The sequence below is a fragment of the Perca fluviatilis genome, chromosome 23, assembly GCF_010015445.1.
Source record: "Perca fluviatilis chromosome 23, GENO_Pfluv_1.0, whole genome shotgun sequence".
Lineage (NCBI taxonomy): Eukaryota > Metazoa > Chordata > Actinopteri > Perciformes > Percidae > Perca > Perca fluviatilis.
Window position 1 is genome coordinate 17021605 of NC_053134.1, and position 21745 is coordinate 17043349.

Genomic DNA, 21745 nt, shown 5'->3' on the forward strand with positions numbered 1-21745 from the left:
GGCAGTTGTGATGTGAATTCCAACAAACTTTAGCTTTAGAGGGAAATAATGTACAATGACGTCTGTCCCATGTGTCAGTCGTTTCGCTGCAGCTAGTAGGCAATATTATGGAAATAAAGTAGTCTCAGTCAGTATTAAAAGCCATTCATTCACCGGTCATGTCAGCTATGAGAGGGACAGCCATGCAGATAGAGACATTCATGAAGAGAGCGTGAGAGATGGACAGACAGAGAGGGAGAGAGAGAGAGAGAGAGGGAGGGAGGGAGGGAGGGAGGAAGTCATATCCAGTGTGTGTGGGGAGAGAAAGAGTGAATGAAAATTGAAGATTGGAGAAGAGACAGGGAGAGAAGTGTACAGGCTTTATTCTCTCTCAATTAAATATCCGACCACTCTCTTCAAGGCTTAAAATAAGTTAGAAAACCTATTGTAGATGGTTTAACCTGGACATACAGCACACCGTGGGAGTTTGGAGGTTATCCCAATGGATACTGTTATAGCCGCATGGGTTGCATTATGCTCCCATTTCACTAATGAACACAAGGACACTGTACGACAGAAGGAGGTAAGAAGCAGATTTAATGTTATGTGTTTAATATACAAATGAGATGCGTACAGTGGGATTTAAACAGGCTGTGTTGTCTCATATTTTCACTCAGTGTTGGAGAATAATGCGTTTTCATTCTGAATTCAATTGAGTCATATATTTTCTGCTTATCACCTTAATAACTGTAAAAAAAAAAAATAGATTTGGGAGGGGAGAAAATAAGATGTGGTATATTTATTTAGGTAAACACTTGTTTGGGAAGTCATCTGGGCGTATGTAATTTGTAAAAGCAACCTCTAGCATAATAAAAAACTGCAAGCATTTATGCATTTTGGGATTAATTATGCAGCTCTGGATTGCTTGCTGTCTTTATCACACAGCAACTATTCATCTGTTTCCCAGCTAATCAGCTAAAGCCTACGTCTTAAAGTGCAGCATGCAGTCCCTCTGCTCATGGACACTGTCATTTAGACTGGATATCAACTAAACAAATGATGACAACAGCCTCAGAGCTGGGAAATTACCAAGCACTATCTTGGAGGCCACTGAACTTTGAAACATTGGCCTTTTAAAGATCTGAAAGTATGAGAGCCAAAAAGAGGAGAGCAGAGCAAAGGTTAGTCTCCTGTGAGAAGAAAGCAGCAGAATAAGGAACATACACCAAAGAAAAGAAAAGGCAGAGAAGACTGATTCAATCATGCAAGAGCTCCCTAATGACTATTGAAATGTTGGTTTGTGTGATGAACTACTCGAGGGAGTTGCAACTGTGTGCCTGGCTGTCACGTTTTCCCTTGAGTCTGCCCAGCTGGCCCCATGAGTACCATACATTACCAGCTGTGAATGAATGGTCACACTGCCTTAAATGTTACCAAGGATCTTTATCTCATGTTAAAAACATAATGTGAAAAAAAAAAAATCTTCAAGAAAAAAAAAGCCTGCCGCTAATTGCCAGTTGGAGCCAAGCCAGACAGGATATGAATATAGGACAGGATACCAATAAAAATGCTAATATCCAAATTATGAGTGCCACATTCAGCACTGCGACAAAATCAACCGATTGTCTTAAGATGCTTTCCTCTTTATCTCTGTCTCAGGTGTTTAGTGATCATGGCGGCCACTAAGAGAATGACAAGCACACCGGACTGCATCTACTCCACTGTCAACAGGTTTGTATCAGTAAACATTTTCCCTATAGAAAAGGGACATTTTCCTCACAAATTCCTCCTTAGAAGTAGGTTGCCTTGCATTCATTGCATCAATTAAGAAAAAGGTCTTTGAACTTAGGGCTTCCCATTTCCTCCTGTTTATTTATTAAAACATACCGATTTGATGAAATGGGCCCCGGTCCAAGTATGTGTTTATTTAGCGAGGCCGATGAGAAGAAGATGCTCGGTCATAGGCTTGTTCTCTGGCATTTACTCTCAGGCTGGATTTTCCCACTGCCAGAAAAAGACTAAGTGTCCCCTAACTGTCAGTCTCAGTGACCGTACTGGGAAGTTCAGGAAACTCTGGTTACCATTAAGTAGCCTTTTGTTATAATTTTATTGCATTGTTCCAATTAAATACATGTACTCAGGGATACCATTATCATTTAGAAAGATGTGTTTTACTGAGGAATTCTGTAAAACTCTGGTTCCCAACCTTTTTTTTTGTCTGTAGCCCCAAGCCTGATTGGGAATCACCGCTGTATCACATTTCAAAATGTTTATTTTGGTCATGTTTATTGTTTGACATTTATCATTTAATGTTAATTTGTAACTTTGTAACACCCAGTAAACACATCTTTTCTGTGTGTTTAGGGTAAAGAAGGGCTGTGCTGCTGGTGAGAGAAGTGATTTCCATATTGCATTAGTGGAAAAAAAGGAAGCTGGGCAAAGAAGAGAGGGAGCACCAAAACTCCCCTTCACCCCATTAGACAACCTGAGTAACCAAGAGTCCCCCATAATGGCTTACAGGAGGCCGAGCTTTAACCCTCACAGCAATGAGAACACTCTCCTGGTGGGCAACAAGCTCCCCAGATCCAATGTAGGCAAAATAAAGGACAAGATTTCTCTGTGGGAGGGGAAGGAACCTACTCATTTACCTATTACCTCAAGTTCTTTGGGCCAGTGCTCCAGTATAAAAAGGACCGAATCACTTACAAAAAACAGTAAAACTTCTGATGAGCAGAGTGCAGAGAGTTGCAAGAGAGTAGCCCACAAGGAAAAGGAAAATCTTGGGAAAGAGAATGTAGCGGAACTTGGGGATTCAAGGCCTTGTTCGCCCGTTGAAACCGGGAAACAGCAAAAAGGGACGCTCAAGAGCAGCAAGCCCAGTGAGTTAGAAAACAGGGAGGATTGCGGCAGAGTTGTCCACAAGGAAAAGCAAAATCATGAGAAAGAGAATGTGGAAAAGCTCGGGGATTCAAGGCCTTGTTCTCCTACAGCAGCAGTGCAGCAGCAGGTGGGCACGTTGAGGAAAAGCAATGAAAGGAGAACAGTTGAACAAACCAGCCAGGAGAAGAGAGCTGTATTCACCCTTTTTAAAAACCTGGATGCTATGAGGGAGAACCATGGGAGAACTCCTCCGGAGCTTGGAAACTACTTCAGTCCGCCTAGCAAGGAAAAACAGGTAGTTATGGGTCAAACTAGTGCAGTGAAAGGGAAGCAGCAGCAGCAGGAGAACGTGTACACAGAGCCAGGGGCGCCCCCCATCAACCCAGTCCCCAAACCACAGCGTACCTTTGAGCATCCAGCCACCGCCCCCATTGGGAAGAGTCAGAGGCTGGGGATAGAGCAGAGGAACCTCCCCCCACTGCCCTCCATCTCTAAGAAAACTTCCTCCAAACCTCCCTCTGGTGTGTACGGGAGACCCAGGGGTGAGAGAGGCAGAGACAACGTCGCCAGGTATAGAGGGAACAACAACTGAATGTGTTGCTTGTATCCTACAGTCAGAGCTAAACCAACATAAAATATTTACAGTTATTACATAATTACAGTTAGACCTGATGCTGCCCCACCTGGATAAATGAGAAAAAATCTGTAAAGATAATAACAGTCAATGTTGGACAATATTTAACAAAATAATTCATACTTTAGAAGCACATTTTCACTTTTTTGTTCACCATGACAGGAAATCCTTTGAGTTGGAAGACCTTGCAGGGTCAACTAGCCCGCTGTTCTCTCGCTCACTATCTCAGGAACATCACTATGAAGACATCCCAGGTCAGAAACCTCTATTATCCATCACTTATTTCCCCTTCTTAAAGCAATCATTTGACAAAAACACGTATTCGCTTTCTTGCCAAGAGTTAGATGTGAAGATCGATACCAATCTTGTGGTTAAGAGGGGTATTGATCTTCTCATCTAACCGTTGGGGGGAAGATTACGAGTATTTCCCTAATTGTCGAACTATTCATATTCAAACTACAAAATGTGGAATGTACAATGGGGCTGCAGCTCATGAATATGTCCCTGATATTTTCTATAATCAGTGTTACCACATGTATTGAATGTTTCTGACGTTTTGCCACTCCTTCATGAACAACATTCTGCAGAAAACAATATTACTACTGGCCGCTTCAGCTTAAAAATATCAGAATAGTCTTCAGAATCCCATACTGTTTGAACGTTGAGACTTTAGAAAGATGCGTAATAAACATGTGTTGAACATTGCCATCTTTGGTCTCCCTGCAGACTCATCCAAAGAGAACCCATATGAGGACATAGAGCTGGAGAGTCAATGCTCCCAGCAGTCTTTGCCCTCCTCTCCTGGCGCCGATACTGCCAAGGTTCTTGAAAATAAAGCCAAGCACTTTACAGTGACATCACTTCTTATTTAAATGACTATGAAAATGTATTCAATTTTTTTTTTTTTTTGTCTACAGACTTCGAGGCCTGGCTTCTTTAGGCAGAATTCAGGCAGGAGCTTGAAGCTGCTGGACCTGCGGAGAACCAACCAGTCGTCCCACAGCACCAGCAGCGGGGGGGTTTCATCTCCACCCCAGCTCAGCCGTCCCTCCACTCCCACGGGCGGGGGAAAAACCCCCCGGGGCCCCCCGGCCCCCCCCCCCCCGCCCCCCCCCGGAAAAGGGGGGGGGGGTGGGCCTGAAAAAACTTTCCGGCCCCCCGGGGGCGCCCCCCGCCACCCCGGAGCGAAGGAGAGGGGGGGGGGGGGTTTGCGTGTAGATTTTACAGCTGTGTATGTCTATTCTTATCAAGAATCCCTGAGCTAGAGTAGATAGTTTTATCCGAAAACCCTAATGCTTACTACGTTAAGTTTAGCTCGTTGTGGCTGCCAAGTTCCACTGTAGGCGCCAAAATATTATTAATTGGTGATAGTTCTCATCCTTGAGGAACGATATCATGCTGTAGCATTTCTTCACGCTGACTAAGAGTTTTTGTTCCCAACAGGTTGTACTGAGAATCAACAGCATCTTTGATGCTCGGATCGGGAAGAAACATCTACGAAGGATCTATCATTACGCTGAGACAAGCTCAGGGAGAGGTGATGATGATGTCGAAATGAAACTTTAGTCTTTATATTTTCTAATGCCTAATATGTAAATTTTTGGCTTTTTGGCTTAACAGATACAACTTTTGTTTGCAGTAACAGATGAGAACAGTGACTCTGAGAGTGAAGTTGAAGAAAGATCTAAAGGTAGATTACTACACCTCTTTCTGTTTTCAACTTTTTTTTTTTACATCTTTTGAAATCTTCAATTAATAACCTGTATATATGTGTGATATGATATGCTGTATTACACTTTTCCTCTTTTCCAGCTCATCGTCAGCGTCAGCGTCTCGTGTCAGTCCAGTCCAAACTGAGCCAGCCAAGCAAGGCCCACTACAATGGTACCAACACCAGAAGCAGCTCTCTCGAACAGGAGCTTCACCAGCGTCTGCTTTTTGAATATTTTCTAGTTGTGTCGCTGCAGAAGTCCAAGGCTGGAGCCCACTATCTGCCCGAGGTCACACAGCAGTTCCCCCCGAAGGTCAGGAACAGAGCAGTGCTTCAATCTTTACTTTACTGCCTTTTTCAATCATTTTGTTTTAAAGGGGCACATCGCAGATTTTACACATTAAGTTCAGGGGACTTGTCATCCGATAACATCTTCTGTAGCTCCAGAGAGAACTGGGAGGGTGTGATGAAAGAAGCTATCCTGTTGGATTATGGAAAATGCAGGATCCAGTCTTCTGTTTTTGGTCTTTTTCCATTTTTCTCTTGTGAGTCCGCAAACTCAATGGAAGTGCAATACTAAAAGTCTCTGAAGTACCCCTTTAACTTTTGGGCCCAACTGCCTCAAAATAGACTTTTTATTTATATTTACCCTAGACAGACAAAAGTCAACATTCCAAACAATTCAAAATATGTGACTGATCCAAAGTCTACAAGACAAGGTTCTGTGAATGCAAAAAAAGATGAACAAGCAAGAGAGAAGCTTTAAGGATTTTTCTTTGTTTATACAGCAGCATTTAAGATACCCTAAATCAAATGTGTAAGCTTATACTTGTTAATAAGACCATGCAAACCTTTACTTGCTGATTATATGCAATGGAAATAGTTATTGAAATGAAGTTAATGAAAATGCATGAAATGAGTCCCATTGTGTCACTGCTTTCTTTATGTTCCAGCTGGAGCGGAGCTTCAAGTTCATGAGGGAGACGGAGGATCAGCTGAGGATCATTCCTCAGTTCTGTTTCCCTGACGCAAAAGACTGGGAGCCGGTGGAGAACTACCCAAGGTGAGAGTGTAAAAATTAAAGGTCCCATAGTATGCTCATTTTCACGTTCATACTTGTATTTTTTGGTTTCTACTAGAACATGCTTTAATGTTTAAAAAAAACAACATTCTTTTTCTCATACTGTCTGTCTATACCTGTATTCCCCCTCTGTCTGAAACACTCCGTTTTAGCGCCTGTTTAAGCCCCCCCCCTCCGGAAAAAGCCCAGTCTGCTCTGATTGGTCAGCCAAGTCTTCTGCAGCTGCTCTCTCAGAGTCTCTGCAATGAAGAGACTCATTGGAGCCGAAAATTGACTGTAACAGCACTGTAGCTGCACTTATATATAGTGAAGTTCTGAGATCACAAAGTCCTAACGGCTCGTTTAAAGGCACAGTTTCTGAATACAGGCTGTGTGCATTTCTCTTTGGATTGAGCGTGTTGCCACTTTCACAATATTTATATAGCACATTGACGAGCTTAATTTTTAATTTAAAAAAAAGACATGGAAATCTCACTTTTTACATTATGGGCCCTTTAACTTAATGCTACTGTTCATGAAATTCCACATAATATAAAGATGATGTTATGGCCAAAATAAGAGCCAAATATCTCCCATAGCAATATTAGACACTAAAAAAGGCAACTTTTATTACCACTAGACAACTTGCTTTTTAACCCATGATACACAACTGCTGGACTGGACTGATGGTACTGTAAGTCTATTCAGGCAGTGCACAAAAATAATAAAAGTCAGTTTGTATGTATTTATTAATGAACAACACAAATATGCTAATCACATATTTATTTGTGTTTTTGTTGTGGGTCATCCCCCATAGTGAAATGTTCTCCTTTGTTTTGACTGGAGAGGATGGAAGCAGGAGGTTTGGATACTGCCGGCGTTTACTGGTAAATAGAAATGAGTCGAATAAATAAGTGCGCTTCTACTGAACAGGATGTGGCTAAATACCACGATGACGGCTGAGTAAATAACCGTGCCAAAATAGTCGGGGTGCCTGTGGGAAAATAGTGCAACTGAGAGTCTGGGAGGAAGTGTGTGAGAGTGTGTACGTTTGCATATGTTTCTGTTTATGCATTTCTACAGCATGTGTGTGTGTGTTTCAGTGCTGTTGGTGTGTATATTACTATGGTTGCATTTTTTTTTTAAACGTTTATATGCCCCCCTGTCATGTAAAAACCTTTGGGACGGATTACTTTGTCCTTTAGGAAAAGTAAAAAAAAACAAAAAACTTGTAAAATACTTAACCCAGTAGAAAATGGCTGTTAAAATGAATTGCTTAAGTTATGAAATGGTTCATGTTTTGGAGATTTTCACACAACAGCAGCAATTACACATCCCCCCTTTCTTTTCAGCCTAGTGGAAAAGGTAAACGTCTACCAGAGGTCTACTGTATTGTCAGTCACCTTGGCTGTTTCAACCTGTTCTCCAAGGTAAACTACTCACCGACCCCTTATGATCATATTATTGGCACAGAAGTAATAAAGCACATTTATAAGGTGTGTGTGTGCGTGTGTGTACTGTAGGTGCTGGATGAGGTGGAGAGGCGGAGGGCCTTGTCTCCGGCCCTTGTGCAGCCTTTTATGAGAGCCATCATGGAGGCTCAGTTTCCAGCTCCTGGCAGAACCATCACCATTAAAACATTCCTCCCTGGCTCAGGCACTGAAGTGAGTGACACTGGAGGCTACCACTGAAACAGTAGGCTCCAAACAATATCGAAATTAAGACCATGGGTTTTGATAAAAGGAAAAAAAACCCCGCTTTTTAAGGTTAGAGGAAGAGGTGAGATTTAGCGATCTGAAAATAAAAATCATTTAGCCAGAGTGTGTGACAAACTGTTGTCACGTTTTACCAACATTTAGAAATGTGTCTCATCTACATTATGCTCCATGTCATGTTTCAACCAACTCAGCTTTCTTCAAGATTAAATATACGACTGTTTATTCCCAGGTGATGGAGCTCTGTCGACCCTCTGACTCGCGCCTGGAGCATGTGGACTTTGAGTGTCTGTTCTCCTGTCTGAGCCTTCGCCTGCTCCTCCGGGTGTTGGGGTCTCTGCTGCTGGAGCGAAGGGTCATCTTCACAGCTGACAAACTCAGGTCAGCTCCTTCAGTGCCGCTATTTATTCTGTAGGCTTACACAACATACTGAAATATCTAGCTCCCCTCCATGTGACAGCTCATTTGATGGCTCTTAAAAATATGAGGTTGCACTGAACATCCTTCTTCCACTGTTTATGTAATTACGGAGTTGGCAGATATTAGGTGCAAACGTCAGGGATGTTTTCATTATGAAGTTATAAGAAATGCGGGTGGTCCAGACCCCTCATTTTAAAATAAATTCGAGGCAGTCCCAGTTTTTCTTTTCAGGGAAGATATTTTGAGGCCAGCCTGTTGAGTTGTTGTTGTGCTGAGGCCAGTTTGTTGCTCTGCAGGAGAAAGCCAGTGGGAGTCAGAAAGAGCAGTGTGGTGGAATGCCAGAGTGACGTAAATGAGTGTGTAGCTTTGCTTTCTTCTCTGGGAAATGTTGTTACTCAGGGAATATTCACAGCGATTAGACTGTATTTTAGACCATAGCACCCTCATGTGGTGAGAAAAAATAGTTACTCACTATCTGTGCCTCTCTCTCTCTCTTTCTAACTCTCATCCAGAAGGAAAAAAAAAGCTAACATCTATTTAGGCTTTAAACAGGAATTGAACATGAAGCAATGAAACGCATTCCCTTGTGTGCTGGTCATCATTTAATAACATCTGATTGCCCTCCACTCATTTCCCCCGCGTATCTCCTTGCAGTACTCTCTCCCAGTGCTGCCATGCTGTCGTGGCGCTGCTTTACCCCTTTGTATGGCAGCACACTTACATCCCTGTGCTGCCCTCGGCCATGCTCGACATCGTCTGCACTCCAACCCCGTTCATCGTTGGCCTGCTGTCCAGCTCCCTGCCCCAGCTCACTGAGCTGCCCCTGGAGGAGGTCAGACAGGCACTAATTCTTAGCAGTTATGAAGTCAAACTTGAGTCATTGAAAGAAAAAATTACTTATTTGCAGCAGTCCAGATTTATCACATCAATACAGTCATGCAAAAATGTTGTGCAATACAATCATTTTCATAATTTCTGTGCACAGGTTCTGGTTGTGGATCTTGGAAACAGTCGATTTCTCAGACAGGTAGGCCACAAATTGAGTCATATTTTTGTGTGTTTTTATGGCTCTTCGTGATCCGTATGGATGTAAAAACACATGATTTCATCCTTGCCATATTTACAAATGCATTTTCTACCCTGTTTTGTCACATCTAGTTGGACGATGAGGACTCCATCCTGCCTTCTAAGCTCCAATCAGCCCTGGAGAATGTTCTGGAGAGGAGGAGAGAGCTCGCCAATGACAGAGGAGGAGACACACCTGGTGGTGAGACATAACGAGGACTGAAACTGAAAACTAGCCAAAAAGGCCATTCGATTTTGCAACTCAGCAAGTTCACGTTACAATGTTCATCCCTCTTCTCAGATTCTGGCCACCTTAGCACCGTTGTGTCCGAGGCCTTCGTTCGTTTCTTCGTGGAGCTGGTAGGCCACTATCCGCTCTTCATCACCGGCGAACGGGAAGACGGCTACTCCTCCTCTTCTTCCTCCCCGGTGCCCTGCTCCTTTCAGCGCGAGGGTTTTCGTAAAGCGATTCCGTCCAAGACGGTGCGCCGCTTCCTGGAGGTCTTCATGGAGACCCAGATGTTCGGCTGGTTCATCCAGGAGAGAGAGCTGCACAGGCAGGCTCTGAGAGGTAAAGAGCTGCAGGGAAAAGAAAGAGGTTCAGCTGTTGAGAGGTGATGCAGTGACTCACGATTCTCTCTCTCTTTGTTTCATCAGGACTGTTTGAAGTGAGGGTGCAGGAGTATCTAGACTCCATCCACGAGAATGAACACCGGAGGGTTAACAGGTTTCTCAAAGGCTTGGGTAAGGTTGTTTGTGAGCTATTCTTGCTTTGTTATGGTGAAACCAGCTCTGTACACACATCTACTGCAGGCTCATTCTCACCTTAAACCACACTTTGTTTGTTTTCCTTCGCTCCAGGAAACAAAATGAAATTTCTTTCCAAGAAATAATGCCGCTACAACTGCACAAAAAGAGACACAAACTACAAAGAAGAAGCACTGAAACAAGGAAAGACTTTACTGCAGAAATCCAAATGATCATTTGAGTGCTTTTTTGTTTTTTTAAGATTGTTCACGCCATCCTCATCTGTGTCAGTGTGTGAGACTTTTGCTCAAGGACTCATGATAGACACAAGGAAACTGTGGTGAATCACAAATTGTTCCCACCAAAGGAAAATCCTGCTGTACTTCACATAAATAAAGAAACGTGGGGCTGTAGACTCAGAAATATTTAAGAGGTTCCTGGTTGTTGTGCTTTTTAAAATTCTATATTCTTCAGGCAACAACATTCCTGAGAAAAAATGTATAAAAAGTAAAATTGGTCTTAGGTATACCGCTGTAAGCTACATGTGGCCGACACATTTAAGGGAAAACGTGAATATGTTAGAATGGAATGTGAATGGTTCTATTCAGGGCACAAGGGGTCGCTGAATGGTTTGATGAGTACGAAAATGAGGTAAAGGATGGTAGTCAGTCAGCCTTTGTATGCACTGTAACTGGACTTGAAAGTTCACGGTCATGGTATTTTCTGAATCCACTAGGGGGCAGAAGTATATTTTCTCTGATTCCATGATCTTGACACTACTGTCAGTGACGGACCAGAAAAAGACAAAGACCTGCTTTCCCGCTCTTTAATGCTATACTTTTCTTTTAGTCATAACAGTGACAACATCACAAGTAAATAAATAAAATAAATATATAAATATTCTCTGCTTGCTGTTTTGAAGTGGTGAATTATTGTCTTGATGTTATCATGCTCCCCCCCAATTGAAACAAATGCCAAGGTCTCATAAAATGATTGCATTACATGTTTGGAGTTTTGATGTCATAACTGTAAACTTTGTACTTTCCCCACCATCCTCCAGTTTGAAGATTATGAATGATGAAATTAATTTATGGCAAGAGCATGCTGTATTCCAATGACACCGCACATTTGAAAAAATATGAGTTTTGTTAAACACTGGAAAATCCTGAGAAGAAAATCACAGCCAAGTGAATTGTGTTCCCTCAGCATTTGTGTGCCAGTTTTACACAGTGAGTAATCCGCACACCACTCATTTGCTAACCGTTCACTGCTGTGTTTGTGCGTTTGAAGTTATTTGGCCTTTTTACTACAAGAAACCTTGGTACGGAGTTGGTGGCAGCTTTACTATTTTAGTCTGTGAGTCATGCAAACAAAAGCAGATCTTTAGCCCACGAAGAGGAAAGCACATCTTTGTCAGCATGAAAACACAACACAGGTGCAGAACAGAGCATAGTAGTGTATTGTCTGAGGACTAGTGGGCTTCTTTGTGCCTGCTCAGCAAGCCGAAAGGCCCCAGGGCAGCACACAGCACCTAACCTGTCACCTTGTTAGTGGCAAGTACACACACACACACACACACACACACACACACACACACACACACACACACACACACACACACACACACACACACACACACACACACACACACACACACACACACACACACACACACACACACACACACACGTTGATGCATATACACAGATGCACAGAGTACCAAACACCTATATTTGACAGATACAGGCTTATACACATACACGTACATAGTCTAAAACGATGATGCCCAACCAAGAGTACTACTGTAGTACCCGAAGGGGCACTTCTGCAGTTGCCAGGGGGTACATGGAAAGACTGTGGAGTATAGTTTAATCTAGAAGATTTTCATTTAAATAAGTGTCTGTTAAGTTACCATCTATCGCAGAATGAAGTGAGATCCAAAAACACACTTGCAATTACCGCTTTTCGCCATAGGTGCCGCCAAAGAGAACTATACAGAGATCTTGGAGATTGTAACTTTAAAGTGTTCATATTATGCTTTTTGGCTTTTTCCCTTTCCTTTATTGTGTTATATATCTTTTCTGTGCACGTTATAGGTTTACAAAGTAAAAAAGCACAAAGTCCACCCCAAAGGGACTCACCATCTCCAACAGAAAACACTGTTCACCAGCAGCTCCAAACAGCTCTGTAGTAGTCCAGCCTTTACTTCCGTGACGAACGTGCGTCACTTTGTAACACACGTTATAATGCTCGCCTAGCTGCTAGCGTGGCACGCCCTCATGCTCTGCAACTGACTAGCTAGCAGTACTTACTGTTTTTGTGTGACTCCCAACAAAGATGTTACAGAAGTGGGATGTCTCACTCTGTAGCTAAAACAGAGAGCTCAACACACAGGGTGAAAAGAGGAGCTGCAGCAATGTGCAGTACAACAAATATATGTTGTTTTCTGAAAATTAAACCACATAAACCTATTCTGGTACAACCTCTAAAAACAATTAGGAACCTGAAAATTAGCATAATATGAGCACTTTAACTAATGTGACACACACTTAGCTTAAAGTAATGAATAAGTTCAAATAGTTACCCATTATCAGTTATTAATAATTAATAGTAATGGATCAATAGATTTTAATGAAAAAATTTATATCTATAGTTAATGGATGAACAGTTGAAACATTTAACTAAAAGTATTAGCTAAATTGTTGAAATAGCTAAAAGTAATGGATAACTAATTGAAATAACGCCAGTTTGCTTAAAGTATATTGGATAATGTCTAAATTGATAGCTCAAAGTAATGGATAAACAGTTGAATTAGCTAAAAGTAAATGGCTGAAATATACATCTTCTGCCACTACATGTAGTAGTACAAATGTGAACTTAACCAACCCAACCTAAAAAACAAAAAACATATCGGAACAATATCTACTGTTATATAATCCATAGTTTTAAATAGCATCCAGTTTGAAACCAATTCAAATGAACACATTTGGAACATGGCGGTTGGTGGTAGTAAAGCTCATCTGACAGGGCTGTGGAGGTACATCAAAAAGTTAGGGGAACCACTGCTCTACATGTACAACACACACATGTTCAGTGAAACTGTCACAGAGTAACAAATGTGAAAATCATACCGCAGCTTCCTATCTGGCTCCCAAGGTGGGAAAGCTGCGGTGCTGTGGGACACGAGGCGTCTCAGGAAGATGGATGGATGTGGTGAGAGAAGAGCACTGACGGCTGCCGAAATGTTTGCTCACTCACTCACTCAGGTTCTTGCAGTGTGTTTGTGTATGTGTGCAGATGGGTGAACACCAAACCCAAATTGTCACATACTGTTTCCTGCTAAACACCTGGCCGCGGCTCAAGACAACTGGCTCGTTAGTGCGGAGGTAATTATGGTTTCCATTTATTCCAGCCAGCAGGGGTTGACCCCCAAAGCCTTACATCCTGCACTGGTGTATTTCCACGGCAAAGCTCCCTGTGGAATATATCTCACCACTGCAAACACAAATGTCAGTCTTGTCACTGTGTCATGTGTTTTCAGTCAGCGAGAGAGTGCACTCTTATCTGCCACTTAGAAACAACAATAGCATGATGAAACTCTAATCTTCCTGGCAAAGTGCCTTTCATAGGCCCCTATAACCTGCTTGGATTCCACCTTTAAGAGCTGCTACGCAGCGATACCACATTATGCTGGTAATTGAAAACATCAACCTGCAAGTGAGAACCTGCTGCAAGACTCGGCGTACGCATACAGTTATGCCTATTATTCTCAGCAGAAATAAAATCATACCAACATCACGGTCCATTAAAACCAACCACCAATTCAATTATAAAGTCTCTCTGGAGATTTATTGACCTCATTTCAAGGCTTGCAAACTTGCATTTAGAAACTCTCTGGAGGTTGCCTCTGCTAATTACATGATTTATGGTGTACTTTATGGAGGCAGGGAGGTGCGGCAACTAAGCAGCACTTGCCATCAATCAAAATGAAAACTTTGATGTCACTTTCCGTCATTTTTTTTTTTTCTAATACCTTCTCTCCCACAACCCTCAATCAAAAAGACTGTTCTGGCAGCTTGGGGTCATGGCAGTAACTCCCAGGGTGCCATACGCAATTTTGTACAAATTATGCTAGAGTGCCTCGGGTATTTTTTTTCATCATAACACAAATTGTGGTACCGGTACATGTTCCCATAGAGTCTTCTCGTGCTTGGTTGGAACTTAGGGCCCATGATTGAGTCCTCTGCTCCTCTAAACACCATCTCACACTGATTTTAATTTGCCTAACGCTGGCTGTATGAGAGCAGAAGTGTGGGAATAACAAAAGAGAAAAAAAGTAGGAAAGTAAAAAAGGCAGGAAACAGAGAGGAAGGGTGCTGAAAAAGAGCAGGAGTTTCATGTATGAGAAAAATACTTGACTGTGCACACGCTAAAATGCATGCACGGCACACACACACATACACATGCACTGAAAGTTTCCCGAACATGCACCAGTCAGCTTGTTTTTCGGAGCTGCAGGTGCAGTGTCCAGCTGCAGCCCTGCCATGCATGCCAGCGGCCTGAATCATTTCCCCCTTTCAGAGGAGGAGCCATCAAAGCATATGGAGAACATAACAGCAAGGCAGGAGGAGGTGGGAGAGGACAACGGTGGAGAAGGGCAGGAGAAGAAAGGAGAGGTGAATTTGACAGGGGAAGAAGTGAAGTGGTGTAGAGTATAACGAATAGAAAAAGAGGGTTAGTAGTGACAGATTTCCATTTCCTGGCTGCTATGCCATGTTACAGAAAAGCCTTAAAACTGTGGAACCAGACGAGAAGCTAGCTAAGAGGGTAGAGGAAGTGGAGGGAGGGAGAGAGGGAGGCAGTGAGGGAGGATGGTGCTGGACATGCAAAGTGAGAGTAGTTTGAGGAGAGCAAAACCATTGTGGGTTGGGAGTTTCTTTGTGGCCTCTGTTTCTCGCCCTTTAATCTCAATTTTTGAAAGAAAGAAAAAAGAGTGAGAGAGAATCAGAATAGAGTTTAAAGACAGAGAGAGAAAAGGGGGGGGGTTTCAGGCCACACACATAGATTTCCAGGCCGGAGGGTGCGTCAGTCAGGCCTGTGTGCATGTGGTCTGCTGTATGTGTCCAAGTTTATCCAAACCACTATTACACCACCATTAGTCATGGCATCGGATGACAAGGGTTCAAATCTGTCTCTAAATCTTTCTGTCTTTGTGTCTCACTCGCTCATTCAGCTCAAAAGACCTTTTAAATGGGACACGCACGCACACACACACACACACACACACACACACACACACACACACACACACACACACACACACACACACACACACACACACACACACACACACACACACACACACACACACACACAGGTCGCAGGGGATTCTTTGTCAGAGTAGTTCCAGGGTGGTCTGGTCTGTAAGTGTCAGTACGTAGACTCATCTCTCTTAATGTGGTTTGTATGTGTAACTTTGTGTGTGTCCTGGAACTCTAATATGTCATCCTATTCAGACGTGTGCACAATGTGGTAGGCAAGCCGATTCCAAAGTTTGTTTTAAAGATTTCACCGGAATATTTGCAGCTCTAGAAAGTGGTCGCATCATTAAACAATCACTATTAACTATGTAGTGCACTATATTTTCACTCTGAGTATGAAAGATATGCACCGTCAGTGGCGTGTACACTGCTTTTTGCTAACAATCCCACAATGACATGTGTCACACCTTTTTGGATGGCAAAAAAACATTGCTATCCCTGTCAGTGATAATGCGAACTCTGTCAGTGATAATGCAAAATGACGATTAATTTGTCTATTACATAGGAAGTAGAAAATGAGTGAATTTAGATAGTGATTTCAAACACAGTTAAGGGGCTGTACTCGATATTTAGAACATTTATATAGCAGTAAACAACTATTTGCTATGTAAAAGGTACAGTGGAGTAATGGCATCCTGAGCAGAGAATAAGGTCACACTCCCTCTGTGTGTGTTGTCTGGCCGCATGTGCATGTTAGTGCATGTCAGTGCCTTGTGCATCAGTATCTGACACAGAGGGCTGTCATCATGCTAACATTTGTTCCAAATCGAATACCTTTTCTTTGTACTTTTAGTATCTACTGCAGCTGCTCTGTTGTATGCAGTTTGCATACAATTGGGACATACTACTTCTTCATAACACTGTGCCTTGAACTTTCCAGCACCAAAAGTAATAGGCATTGCCATCATTAGAGCATGCCACTAGCATGGCTAAAATGCCTCTTTGGTTTGCACATGACAGGAAGGTGCACACAGACACGTTCACAAGACTTTGTGTGCATACGTTTGTTTTTGTGCTCTATCCTTCTTCACCTTTCAACTTCCCCTCTCAGCGTCCCACTAGCTTTCCAACATAAACAATGTGACTGCCAATCAGTCCACAACAATTATAATATATTTTCCTGTAAAGTCTACCATCTGTTAAAAAGATATTCTAGAGGAAATGTGATCCACTCATACCTGCGATGGCACTCACTCCGGCACACTTGTAGTTTTACAGTGGCCAGCATGACATAAAACAGCTTGACTGACAATTACTGCTTGTATAAATGGGGAGATTATACAGTAACGCGTGGTTTTCACATTAACATCAGGCTTATGTTTAGAGAGTGTGTGTTTTATGTTTTTTTTTTTGTGTATGCATAAGAAATCCAGGCTTATTTTGCCACTTGTGTTAAAATGTTGTTGAATATAATTTAATTTATTGGGTGTTTTACAAAACATGACTAATGTGCAGGCATGCAGCACATACTGAGTGTTGAGAGAGTTGTGCTATGTGGAGAGAGAAATAAATGCCTGACAACTGTATGCGCTTGCCTGTGAGTAATGTTGCCATAAGGAAGTACGGCCATACAAACAGGCTCTGTCTTTAAGCTGTCACTCAGCCATTCATCATCCCGTGTATTTATTTCCAGGGATTAGAAATGCTTATCTCTTGGTGGTCGTGTTTATTTTCCTCTAGAGATGTCAAAAGAGTGCTTTTAGTGTGGGTGAGTCCAGGATGATCTACACCTCCACTCAGGTGTAGGATTTTTATTATTTGCCTATATTGCTTCTCTGTATGCTTTAAAGTGATCATATTATGCTCATTTTCAGGTTCATAATTGTATTTAGAGGTTATATCAGAATAGGTTTACATGGTTTAATTTTCAGAAAACACCATATTTTTGTATATCCTCTTTTCACCCTGTGTGTTGAGCTCTCTGTTTTAGCTACCGAGTGAGGCATCACACTTCTGTTCCATCTTTGTTGGGAGTCGCACATGCACAGTAGCTAGGTAAGGACAACCAGCCAGAACCAGCTAGTCAGAAGCAGAGCATGAGGGCGTGCCACGCTAGCAGCTAGGCGAGCATTATAACGTGTGTTACAAAGTGACGCACGTTCATCACAGAAGTAAAGGCTGGACTACAATAGAGCTGTTTGTGAACAGTGTTTTCTGTTGGAGATGGTAAGTCCCTTTGGGATGGACTTTGGGCTTTTTCACTTTGTAAACCTATGACGTGCACAAAAAAGATATATAACACAATAAAGGAAAGGGAAAAAGCCAAAAAGCATAATATGAGCACTTTAAATACAATGATAATGAACTGGAAAAAGGCCACAGTTCAAAAGTATTTGACTTGCATTTTGGACAAGTAATACTGTACATTTTGTTTAAGCAACCTTGAAACTTTCCACAGGTTTTGCGTACATCCTGCCAAGATACTATCAACTCGCTGAAGATATGCAGAATATTGCTATGCTCCAAATGTTGTATCTTTACCGTAATACTTTGGCTCCTGCTGCTATCCACTTACGATGACATGCTATGATGAGAAAAATGCTTTATTTTGGTCGTCTTCATTTTCCACTTCAAGCCAGTCTTCACAGTGATTTGTGCTCTTGTAGGTTTGAAACTGGCTTACGTCTGGAAAGTTCTGGAAAAGGTTATTGGGAACTTTTTCCACCGGTGCAGATCGTAGATGGTATTGAATCAGTTATTGTAGGTCAAAGACACTATTTTTACTACTCAAATAGAAATGTGATATAGACCAATGCTTTAAATACTGAAAATCCATCATTATAAAAATTAAGGACTAAAATATATGCGACATGTATTCACTTACGGTGATTTGAAGTTCAGAAAAGAGAGAGGGAGGAACAGTAAAGGTTTGGCATGGGGCTCCCACACATATGGCAAATACATTGGAGTGTGCAGTAATAAAGAGGAGGTGTGTGTGTGTGTGTGTGTGTGTGTGTCTGTCTGTGTGTGTGTGCCTCTTTTGAGTGCAGTTTTGATGAAATTCCAGGTCTCATCTACTGCTGAGCTGCTAAAACATATTCTGCCACAGTGATTTAGGCATTCACACACAGAAATGTGTGATCATCACACAAACACACACTGGTATGTGTACAGTTTATAATATAATAATGTGTATAATTCTGCATCAAAATGAATTAGATATTTTATATAAGAAGATTGTAATGTTTTACATAGAATATTTTTTTCAAAGTCTTTATAAAAGACCTATATAAACAATATGTTCGACAGGTTAGAGATGTTAAAGCCAAAATGTGTAGAATTAGAAAATTCACAAAATCGGCGCCCCCATGTGGTAGTATTAAAAAACTGATCCAATTCGGGCATGCTTCCGTGTGTCTACACAGGAACCGTTTTAGCCACATTTTGCAGTTGTCCATGTTGCATGTCTTACGGAATAGATACACTTCTATTTGAATTAATACAGCTGGCATAATCACGGAGTAATCGCTTGCATTTTACTCTTTACGTGTAAACACAACCCAATTTTTTTTCTCCATTTTTTGTTAGTGCTTCTAACATGGTGCTAACGCTAACGCCTCATGTGTAGACACAATGTGAGACAAGGTGTGGATACAGTCCAAAAAGCAGACGCCGATGTGGTCCTACTTATACACTGGGTGTCTGCATGGGCGACGCCTACAAACCGGATGCAAGTCAAAACGCAGATGATAAAGTTCAAATTTTTAAAATTGACATGCAGTCCCTTGCAGACCTTCATGGCCACAGAAAATTCTACTCACATTGGCTTTAACAACAGTTTTATATATTTAAAATCCTCACTGGAACCCCAAAGATTCAAATTATATGTTCCTATAGGATAGAACCTCCAGATAGCATTAAAGGATAGGATACATACCAATACTTTCTGTAAATGGAAAGTTCTCACAAAACTCACATACACTAGCCATAAGACTTTGACAGGCTCAGGTCGCTTATACAAATACCACTGTGGATAATTAATTTGGTTTCACTCTGGCTGTAAAACATCTTTGGAACATAATAGTATGATCTGGAAATGTTGACTATCTATTACTTAAATAGAATATGCACCTGAAAGTGTGTTTCTATGCAATCTAGCAACTTACTGATACTGTCAGACCTCGAGACGATTGAAGACTTCACATTAGCACTTCATAACAAAGGGTTCACTGCCAATCTAGTTTGAAACTTGTATTCTTAAATTAAAGACAATGTTCCAGTTAACACGACAATTTATCAAGTTGATTGTGCAAACCATTGACTCAAATCACCTTAAAGGGATACTTCACTGTTGGAAAGATGAATATATCTTTAAATTGGGTCACTTATGTAGTAGAAATGTGAAATTCTTTAGAAATTGGTGGCTTCTAGGCAGAGAAAAGTCAGAAAATGTGTTTTTGGCTCATGTGGATGAAAGACACCAAATCCCAGAATGCACTTGCTTCGCTGCTTTAGCGTCTACTCCCAAGCCACTACTGTTTACAGACAGACAGACAGACAGTGAGACAGTCAACTCAGCTCAACTGTGTTTTAGTGTCATTTCAACCATATACACGAAACAACGTTTCACCGTGGCTCTAGTGGTGTTACACATTTAAAATATATAAAAACGACATTATATAAAGACGACATACGAAACAGGCTACATAACATAATTAAAGTTCAGCTAACACATACTAGCATGTGGGCTGTAAACACAGAGTATAAACACAGCCGTAAATTTGCGTGGAATGTAGAATGGTGGTCGGCAAACTCCACCAGCAGTTAGCAGTTAGTTGGATACAAGCACCCCATTTCTGCACCAGGCAGTCCGTGTTAACACAGCCCACCCCCACTAGCTAGTCTACCCGGCGACAGAGCAGCAGGCCTGGTAGCTAGATAGTCCGGTACACTGTTGTTCAGCAATGTTTCCACAACAACAAAAACACAGCAGTCTCTGAACTCGCGTTGGGAGTTTTGTTGAAGTTGGATGTAGTCCAGTTTGTTGCCTAATGAGCGGACACTTGCAAGCAGGATGGATGGGACAGGTAGCCGGCTAGCGTTAGCTTTCCACCAGCACTCGTTACGCGCTCCCCGCTGATGATGTCCCTTTACCGGCCAGAGGCATCGAGCAACACCGCTGGTCTCCATAGCAGGCGGGCGAAGCTCGCGTAGTGTGTGTGGAGTATTCCGTCTGTAATAAAGTTTCCTGCATATTCTCCGATCTGTACCAATGTATCTCGGTGGTACACATGTGCGGTACTTTGAATGCACATCATTGTTGTAAAAGTGTTCTGCTGAGAAGACCATGGATGTATTAAGAGAACAAAAAAGAAAAGAAAAAACGGAGCCTCCTGTTAGCGAAGATTCAAGATGGCTGACCCTTGTTTTGCTTCGGCAATACTCAGAGAAAGACGACAGTCCAACCTACCTATGGGCGGGTTGAAAACATACGGAAGTAGCTCCTACTACTGGCTGTAGTCCATTGCCTCTGGGCAAAAATGCCTCAGATGACGGAAAACAACGATTTTTGCGTCATCAGAGGCTTTTTTCCAGACCCACAATACAGTGATCTCTCATCTCAGGGGAACATGAGGGAGGGAAGCACGGTCATTTGAAAATACTACCGTGTTTCTGCTGATACAAAGCTTAATGCTAAATCGGTGAAGTATCCCTTTAAGCAGTATGGAAATGTTTATTTTTGTGCTCTGACTCCCCATTGGTTTTTAAACCTGGGCCTTCAATACTATCCTACAGCAAATAAACCACCTTTGAAAAACCTCACCATGACACTACTAGTAGGGCATTATCGTGTGGAATAAAGTGATTTAACGCAAAGCTAAACACCTATAGAGTTTCAATACACTATTGCAGAGACATGAATACATGCCAGACCATCCACACACTAGAGGAGGATCTGGCTAGTCCACATAGCATTCCGGGATGGCAAGAAAAGCATGCTCTGGTTTTATTGCCATTTCTTTAAACCAATCACAATAGTCACAGGTGGTGCTAAGCTCCGCATGGAGCTGCTGTAAAATAATTGTGCAAGAGAAAACTCAGATTGGACAAATAGTCTAGCTAGCTGTCTCAATTTACCCTGCAGAGATCTGAGGAGCAGTTAACCAAAGTCCTCATAAATCAAAATGAAATTAATAAATAAATATATAGGCTATGTATTTTAGAAATTAATATACATATCATTATAAAAAATATAAGTGTCCCATTCTGACA

General features: G+C 41.9%; 1 protein-coding gene across 1 annotated transcript; it reads left to right on the forward strand.

The window, feature by feature from the left end:
* Positions 1–287: 287 nt before the first annotated feature.
* Positions 288–11118, forward strand: LOC120553296 (DENN domain-containing protein 2A-like). Its single transcript, XM_039791558.1, has 20 exons — positions 288–562; positions 1639–1710; positions 2344–3429; positions 3656–3747; positions 4220–4314; positions 4411–4598; positions 4921–5030; positions 5133–5183; positions 5306–5517; positions 6158–6267; positions 7082–7151; positions 7617–7694; positions 7788–7928; positions 8212–8360; positions 9054–9231; positions 9385–9426; positions 9558–9666; positions 9766–10035; positions 10122–10208; positions 10326–11118. Exons 1-20 carry the CDS (start codon positions 531–533, stop codon positions 10355–10357), a joined length of 3204 nt encoding a protein of 1067 aa, XP_039647492.1. The 5' UTR covers positions 288–530; the 3' UTR covers positions 10358–11118.
* Positions 11119–21745: the final 10627 nt, after the last annotated feature.